General features: G+C 31.5%; 1 protein-coding gene across 1 annotated transcript; it reads left to right on the plus strand.

The window, feature by feature from the left end:
* Positions 1 to 710: 710 nt before the first annotated feature.
* LOC124922711 (vesicle-associated protein 2-2) lies at positions 711 to 6933 on the plus strand. The gene is made up of 9 exons (XM_047463455.1): positions 711 to 902; positions 1213 to 1344; positions 1709 to 1779; positions 1868 to 1949; positions 2414 to 2529; positions 3104 to 3280; positions 3657 to 3875; positions 5112 to 5189; positions 6672 to 6933. The coding sequence occupies exons 2-9, from the start codon at positions 1296 to 1298 to the stop codon at positions 6783 to 6785; spliced, it is 906 nt and encodes a 301-aa protein (XP_047319411.1). The 5' UTR covers positions 711 to 902; positions 1213 to 1295; the 3' UTR covers positions 6786 to 6933.
* Positions 6934 to 9911: the final 2978 nt, after the last annotated feature.

Raw genomic sequence — 9911 nt, forward strand, 5'->3', positions numbered from 1 at the left:
TTTTGTTAGGTTGCAAGTTCGAATTATACCTCTAGCATTTTTAATTTTATTTTAAACCGTTTTAAGTTTATGGACGGGTCAACCCAATCGGACCCAAGTATCCAAATTAACTACAACTCTCGATCCGACAATTCGGACACTTTAAAAATTAAGCATCATTACATATATATATGTATATAGATTTCTGAGTTTCGTTCGGAAAGCCAGTAATGTCCGTCAGAGAGTTAATCGTTTTTTTCGAGTACTTACGATCTCGACAACATATTAAGTATTTGTTTTTTCATGTAATGATTTATCGTTATGCTTAAACTATTTTATCATTTTAATATACATGAACCTTGTTTAAATATATTTTAAATTTATATATTATAAAAATACATTATTTTTTCTCAAAATCAATATCATTACCATTTTTTTTAAATAAATCAGGTTTAATAAAATTAATCTAATCTAAATAAACTCTAAATATTAAAAGTTGACTATCAAAATTACATAAGCTAAGAATAAGGTTTATTCTATATTATAAATTATATTATATCTGTTGGAGACTTGTGTGAGTGTGAAGTAAGAAAAATAGAAGAAAATAAGCTTTAGTACATTTATTTTTTTAAGTTTAATTTTGAAAACGACACTTTATTGTCTGTCCAGCAAAGCAGGAATCGTTTTCACTCTCCCCTTTTCCACGTTTACAGTCCCTCTCGATCACCAAATTCAACTAATCTCCGGGTCTCTTTCTCTCAATAGATACAGCATTGAGAGATACTAGAAACTTCATTTCTAGGGTTTATCACAGTGTTCATCACTCTCACCTCTACCAACCAAAGCGTCTGCAAGAAGATTATTCTCCTACATCACCAACAACCGATTCGGACTCTAACGGCAAGTTTACGCAACCAGGAAATGTACGGATCCTTCTTTAATTTAATTCACCGACTTACCTTTGAGACGTTTCTCATATCTTTGTGACGATCTTGGATCTACCTAGTATTTAACCTCGAGATCCTTCATTTAACCCGGATTTACACTTTGTGATTCGACTGTGGTAGTTTTTTGTGACTTTGATTTTCAACTATTTTTATATTTTCTAGAATTTCTGCGGGTTTCAAGAGTTTCTTTTATTCGATTATCCTTTTGGACACACATGACTTCTTATTCTAATGCCGGCTGTGAATTGTGCTGAAGTATCCTGGGACTCTATTGTTTGAATTGCAGGATTAGAGGTTAAGCTGAATCTTGCTGTATTCCTCCTTTAGTTGTCTAGATATTCAGATATTGAGGTCCTTTTGAAAAGAAAGATGGCTTCGGAACTTATGGAAATCCATCCACGAGAACTCAAGTTCACATGTATGTTTCTATTACTCTATATATTCTATTGTGCTGTTGCCAAACTTGGTGTCATCTTTGGTCTAGCCCCTACTTTTCTCTGGAAGATGCTTTCTTCTGTTAGATGTTTATGATGGATGGCTAACTCATTTGTTATGATCTGGTTCTGATAGATATTTCACATATATATATATTTTTTTCAATTTTCTAATTTTCAATTATCTATCTTCCTTGAGTGAAGAATCTTTAAGAGGACCAGTGTTGAAGGAAGCTGTAGATATATTTGTTGGACTTCTTTTAGTAGCAATTGTAGTGTATTTCTGTGTTTGAGTTGTTTGAAGTTGATGAACTAACCCGTCTTGGAAATGTTGTTGGTGCTTGATAGTTGAAATGATGAAACAGTCCTTATGCTCAATAGAACTTGTTAACAAGACCAACCATTATATGGCTTTTAAGGTATTCATCTATTTCCTTGTTAGTTGATATCACCTCTCCAAAGTTCCCTTTTTGTAATGTATATGATTTAATGTCCTCTCAATTGCAGGTTAAAACTACTTCACCCAAGAAATACTGTGTGCGGCCTAATATCGGTATTTTGGACCCAAAAACTAGTTTTAATTTTACAGGTATGCTTTATTTATTGTCTAGATATGTTCTGTAACATGATGAAAACCAAGGGATCTTACAAAAAAAACTTTTTTGAAACTGTAGGATGTGCTTTGAGGTATGCGGACATGTATCTTAGGCCTTGTTTGATGAAAAATATCATTACTTTAATTTCTATTAACATTTTAAAATATTAATACAAATAAATATTTTAGTCAATTTAATCCAAATAACCCCAAATAATCCACTTTTTTTATCAAACAAAATTTTTCCCAAATGATCAGATATTTAGAAAAAAAAACTACATAAAAAATGCTCATAGCCATTTTACGTCGATTATCGAATCGACTTTCTGCGTGAGATCTTCTGAAATAAACTAGAAACAGAGGTTCCTAATATATATTTTTTGATATGCTTAGCTTCTGCTTTTGCTAATATATGGTGTTCTTTTGTTGTTGTTTGGTGATAACTTAATGTTGTAAAGTGATTATGCAAGCACAAAGAGTAGCCCCCACAGACTTGGTTTGCAAAGACAAGTTTTTGGTTCAATGTGCAGTTGTTCCTGAAGGTACAACAGACGATGATATTACTTCTAGTATGGTAAGTGTTTACTGCCTTCATGAAAGAATATGTAGTATAGGGCCTTGTTTGATCCAGGGTTATTTGAAATAACCAAATGGTTATTTCCAAATAGCCTTGTTTGACGTAGGCTACTTAAAATTCAAGTTATTTGGGTAAAAAACATTAGAAGTATAAATTATAGGAATATTTTTTTTTTAAAAAAAAGATGTTATTTCTGTTGATGATTTGAATGATGTGGGTTATTTGAAATTAATCTCAAATAACCCACATAAAACAAGGCCTAGTTGTGGTGTTTGGTTTGATCTTCATGAAAGAATATGTAGTGTAGGGCCTTGATTGATCCAGGGTTATTTGAAATAACCAAATGGTTATTTCCAAATTACCTTGTTTGATGTAGGCTACTTAAACTTCAAGTTATTTGGGTAAAAATCATTAAAAGTATAAATTATAGGAATATTTTTTTTACAAAAAAGATGTTATTTTTGTTGATAATTTGAATGATGTGGGTTATTTGAAATTAATCTCAAATAACCCACATAAAACAAGGCCTATATGTGGTGTTTGGTTTGATTAATATTGCTTTCTATGCCAGTTTGTCAAACAGGTGGGCAAATTAGTTGAAGAGAGCAAGCTGAAAGTGATCCTTGTGAATGCACAACAATCACCAGTATCATTGCCAATGAACGGAACACCAAAGCAGGTTACAACACCTGATGATTCAGCAAGGAAAGATCAAGTAACTAGGGAGGTTCAAAATGTCACTTCTAAGGTTAATCACTTTTCAACAAAGTCACTATAAACCATGCCATTTGCTTGTATCTTTGTTATTGCTTAAGATCTTGTTTGATGTAGGTTTATCTGAAATACCGATTTTTTTTTATGAAAAAGTGGATTATTTGGGGTTGGGTTAAATGAATATTGTATTTAATATTTAAAAATATTATAAAAATAAAGTAATTGTATTTTAGTATTTAATGGATGATGCTATAAGGGTCATCTGGATTGACCCTCATAAAAAGTCCTAAGATTTTCACTTTTCAGTTTGAGCTACATGTACTTTGAGAAAGCAATAGTTTTATCTAGTTACAAGAAGTAGTAGCAATAATATGCATTGGATGGTTATTTCTCTTTTTCTTCGGTTGCAGCAAATTACCTATGATGCAAAAAACATTGATGAGAAGCCCAATATCATGGAGAACAATGTAGAGAGGGGCTCATTGCAAAGCAAAATAGAGAAGCATCAAATGGAAGAAGTTATGCACACAGAATCTAAAGCTGGCAATGATGCCCAAAAGCTGAAATTGGTTAAAGATCTTCATGAGATGAAACTTAAACTAAATGATTTTGAATCCAAGCTGAGGGAGGTTGGTTTTCTTACTTTCATTCTGGACCGCTCAATTAGTTAAAGCCTTTTATGATATGTCATATGTGGAATCAATGGATATCAAAATAAAAAGAACTAGTTACACTATTTCCAAGTTGCAGTTCTCATCAAGAGCCTCTAGATAACTAATCTCCCATTTGTAGTTAGGCTCAAATGAGATATTTTCATCACAAAAAAAAAATCTGAAACATGAGTTTCTATTGTTGCTAGAGATTCTTGAAATAGTAATAGCTTTGATTCTCCCTTTGGATTGCATATCTTTATGATCAGTGCTAATGGGTAAAGTTGGGTGTTTGACATGTGGAAACACTTATTTATCCCTTTTTTGTTCTTGGGTTATTTAAATAATCGGCAGGTTATTTGAAAGTAACTTTGTTTGGTGTGCACATTCAAATAACCAGGTTATTTGGGGTTATATTACCAAATTTCCCTTTTTAAATATATTTTAAAAAGGTAGATGGTATTTTGACACCCTATTGCATTTCATTTCCAGAGATTTGAACATCATTTATGGTTAATGTTGGAGATAATTAATTATTACAAGCATGTCTACTCAATTAATTTGTTGTTACCATGAGCAGACCTTTTAGTTTTCTTATGTATTCCATTTATTTATTTATACTTTTCTCTTGTTCATATGTCTTGCTTCCCTTGTACGTTTGGATATTAAGAAATATACGTAGCCTTTTCAGGCTCACTATTCTCTATTATTTTCTTACAATCATTAGAAGATTTTGTTCTAGAAACTTTGAAATGGTCCTGCTCAATTTATTTGTTTTTTTTAACTAGCATTCGAGTTCAATCTAGAATATGACTACTATATTAGACAAGTGATATTGGAAAACTGTCATAATGATCCAGATTATAGTTTGTATTTTTTACTTCATTAGTTATACAAATTATTTTTTTGGATATCCCTCTAACCTACCCACCAAACATTAAATGCAAAGCAAATCCTAGCCCCCAAAGCAACAAACTCTTCTCCAATACAAAAGTGCCACATGGCCTTGGAGGAATAAAATAAAAAAGTTCAGCAAAAAGAAATAATCCCATGAGCTATGGTTTATGCTAATTATTTGTTACAAATACTTACCAAAAAAACAGCCCATTGTGAGATTCTTTTTGAATGTGCATCAACTAAGGGATCATGTGTTGCGGTGTTTCTACGTCACTATAATTAAAATTTTCTTAAATCAGTTTACATTTATTTCTGCAGGCTGAATTTACAATAGCAAAGCTGACAGAAGGGAGAAGAGAGCTCATTCAAGAGAAAGAAATCTTACAACAGGAACTTGTAAGTTCTTCATCAGTACTCTCTTTCAAAAAAAAAAGTTCATCATCAGTATTATATCTTTTATCATCATTCCCTTGGTGTTTGTTAAGTCCAAACAATGAGTTATGAATGTGATAGACATCAATTCTTATCCATAGAATTTGGGAGAGACTTGTAGAAATTGAGAGAAGTGGAGAATCCAAATTAAGCTGATTATCAATAATTTCATATATATATATATGAAAAGTAAGAGTAACAAATATCTGTAGGCTAATATAAGCGATGAATTTGAAACAATAAATACTAATTTAATTACTAACAATTATCCTAACCTAATAATACCTACTAATAGAGGGGGTGAGTAAATGGGTAAACTTAACTCATATTACCAACTCATATTTCAACATAAATTAAATTTATCGAATCCATATTTGAGTAACCTAAACTAAATTTTTATTTTTATGTCTCGTTTAACTGTCTTTGACCCATTTAACACATTTTTACTCAACTAACACGTTTTTAACTCGTTTAACAATTATTTGACCCATATTTAGTCCCGTGTTAAACGTTTTTAACCAATTTAATAATCTTTTGATCCGCTTAACTCATTTCTTAACTACTCAACTCTTTAGAAGGTAAATCATAGTTGTCCATAGTGAGGGGAATATGAGAGAAGGATGAGAGAGGAGAATGTGAGAGAATGAGGAGAGAGAGAGAGGGAGTGAGAGAAGATGAGGAGAGAAGAGAGGCTACTCCTTGGGGGAGGAGAGATGGTCGAGAGAGATGTAAAATAAATAAATTAAAGTAACTATATTTGGGTAATTTGGGTAACACAACCCGAATTAAACCCTTAGCATAAACCAAATTAACTTACCTAAATTCATATTTTGGGTTTGGGTAACCCCAAGATATGCTCACCCCTATCTACTTATATAATTTTTATTTTGTGATTCGAATTTGTTCTCGAGGTGGCTACCTTGACTCCCACAACATAACCCCTTTTTAATGCAGAGTGTTTTAGTGAGAATTGATCTTTAGCTATTTTAGGGAACAAGGCCCTTGCCACTTGACCTACGGATATAATTATCTAATACTATTCATTTTTGTTGGTCATGGGTCCTATGATAAATGCTCGATTACCTAACTGACATCTTTTGTCACATTGGAAAATTGTCATATATGATTTTTTAATTGATGATTCAAAAAAATAGTGTATGTTTTGTTTCCTATGGAATATAAATTAGATTTTAGATGATGACATAACTTGCTTGGTTTATTTTCCTATGGAATATAAAAATAGTGTATAGAGATTGTTTTTTCTAAGATTTATTTTTGATAACAAAACAACCTATATAGTACTTCCAAATTTAGTTATTTTTCATCACTTAAATTTGAATTCCTTTGGTAAATCAAACCAGCAAAGTTAAAGTTGTTTACACTATTGATCTAGATTAAGATATTTTTGCGAAATTTAAGCCATTGGATTACTCGTCTTCCTTGCAGACTACTATGAGAAATACAAAAGCTATCAGGAAAGTCCAAGTGGGATTTCCACCGCTGTTTGTTTGTATGGTAACAATTGTCAGCATTGCACTTGGATATCTTTTGCATACTTGAGAAAAAGAATCGTCTTATGTTGTCTTCATCTTGAAGATATTATGCATATTGTTAGTTGTAGCCACCATTTATAAGTTTTCTAGTTCTGTTGTGGATACAGATGAACTTTGTTTTACAATAAATCCATTAATGGTCTCTGTCGGATCCATATTCAGATACAAGTGTGTTTTCAAATAGGCTGTAGGGTATCTTAGGATGACCATTCGTTATTATGTGTTCAATTGGACAAAAAGTGGGGAAAAGATGCAAACACAAACTATTTAATTATCAACATTATATGTATATATTTCTATATCTTAAATTATTTGGGTAGGTAGTTTTAGTTAATCCAAAATTTGCTCCACTATTTACATTGGCTTAATTCCTGCAAATTATAGATGACAATGAGAATACTCAAATAATTTGTTTCACAAGTTTATTCATAACATGCTTTATTAAAAAACAACTATACATTTCACAAGAGTTAGGTTTGAACATAATATTTCTTCTTGTAAATTTTTTTTAAGTATTTTATTTAACATTGATTTAGATAGAATAAGTTGTGAAAAATAAATTAATTAGAATATATATTAATATATAAAATAATGTTTTCTTGTTTTGAGCTTATTTGACTTTTCCGTGTCCATGATTAGATTTTTTAAGGAATAAAGAATTAGAAAAGGTATAAAAATATATAAAGATTAATAAAAAATAATTAATTATTTTATGTTTTATACATTTCGGTAAAACAACTTATGTTCTCATATATTTCATCAAATATTTCTTTTAATAGACCATTCATATTGTAATCTTACACTTTGACTTTGGTCAAATTAAAAATCTCAAATATTACCAACCTCTTTTTATCCTTACTTTAACTCATCAATGCTCAATCGAACTCTACCCCAAAATACTCCGACTGATCAACCATCTCATTCCACATTTATCTACCAATTCAAATCGGACTTCTTATCTCGTGGCCTTAACTTTCACTTCGGTCAAACAACTATTTTTCTCGCATATTTTAACCATCAATATCAATTTATTTCCCAACCGACCTCTATCTATTTACCTTATTTTCACTTCGACTAATCAAAAATCATCTCATTCTACATTTATCCATTAATCACAATCAATCTCTATTCTCTCGAAGACCTTACATTCACTTTATCAAACAATTCACCTTATTTTATAATATACAACCCGTTATTCTTATCCTCACTTCGGCTAACCATACATCCCATTCCACATTTATTCACCACAATTAACCTCTCATCTCGATACCTTATTTTCACTTTGACTAATTAACTATCTCATTCCACATTTATCCACCAATTTACAATTGACCTCTCATCTTGAGACCTTACTTTCACTTCGTCAAATAACTCATCTCCTAACATATTTTATAATATACAATGACCTTCTTTATCCTCAATTCAAACTAATCATCCATCTCATTCCACATTTTCCACCCCAATAATTGACCTCTCGTATGTGACCTTACATTTTAACTTCGGTTAAATCAACCATCTCCAAAATCACCAATCTCTTTTACTCTTTACTTTGGTCACCAACCGACCTCTTATCTCATGACCCATCTCCTCACATATTTTACAATATACAACCTACCTTTTTTATCCTCAATTCAGATAACTAACCATCTCATTCCACATTTATCCACACTCTAATCAACCTCTCATATTGTGTGACCTTACACAATTTCATTTCGGTCAAATCAACCATCTCCAATGTTACCAATCTATTTTACCCTCACTTTGATCCATCAATCTCCCAATCGATCTCTCATAGCGTGACCTTACTTACTTCAATTAACCAACCATCTCATTCCATATTTTTATCCCACTAATCTTAATCGACCTCTTATCTCGAGATTTTACTTTCATTTCTGTCAAACAATTCATCTCCTCACATATTTTACAATAAATAACCCGACTTACTTATCCTCACTTCGACTGATCAACCCATCTCATTTCACATTTATCCACCCTAATTGGACAATCTCATATCGTGACCTTAAACTTTCACTTTGATACATTATCAATCTCTTTTACCCTCACTTTGGCCCACCAATCCTCAATCAACCTCTCATCGTATGACATACTCACTTTGACTAACTAAACATTTTATTCCATATTTTTATCCACCTCAATTGACCTCGTGACTTTACACTTTCACTTCGGTCAAATCAACAAACAACAAACCATACCGTGAATGTCATTTACCTAACCACCAATTTCATCGCATTTTTTAACTATCCTTCCCAACCGACCTCTCTGTAAACACTAAAAATCTACACTCTAACTTATAATACTAAAATAATTATTTTGAATTATTTTTAAATAAATAAGATCAAAATAATTAACCCCATGGCCAAAAACCTATTTAAAACAATTAATTATTTAATTATTGTGCTAATTAATCAAATTAATTAAGAGTTAAAGCTAAAATAAAAAATGAAATTATTTAGGATAAATGTTGTACCCATAATGTCTCAAAATAATTTTAGAAAAATTAATGGACAAAAAAAATAATTTTGATGAATTGTTGTATCCATTTTATCTTTATTTAAATCCTAAAAATATAAAATAAATTGGTAAAATATTTGTCATATTTATTTTAATATTTTGTGTATTTAAAAAGATTAAAATTAAACCAAAAGGGTGAAAAGAATCAATTTCAAACAAATCCTTAAGGCTTTAAAATAAGAATAAATCTATAATCAGGTGTAGACAAAAAATAGAAGAAAGAATTGCAGCAACAATCGCACGTTGGATCAACATTGGATTATCATCCAATGCCCTAGGTGCTTCCGCGTAGCCCGTTGTAGCCGAAGAGACACACGATCGGGTCGTAGAAGATCAGGAGACGATTATTAGCTGGAACACTAGAGGATCGCTAAAATGCCACGACGTCTAGACGGAACGCTAGGACACCATCAAAACAATGTTGTTTTTAACTCCGATCACCTTCTTCATTGCGACGTCGTCTGGATAAGCATGAAGAACCCATGATGATTTTGATCTTTTGGAACTCAACCATTGGTTGATCGTTTTGACTGATTCAAAGTTTAGAATGATCACCCTACGATGGTGATCATTCTCCCTACAACCGTAGGCCTCATCACTA

This window comes from Impatiens glandulifera, chromosome 1, assembly GCF_907164915.1.
Source record: "Impatiens glandulifera chromosome 1, dImpGla2.1, whole genome shotgun sequence".
NCBI classification, from domain to species: domain Eukaryota; kingdom Viridiplantae; phylum Streptophyta; class Magnoliopsida; order Ericales; family Balsaminaceae; genus Impatiens; species Impatiens glandulifera.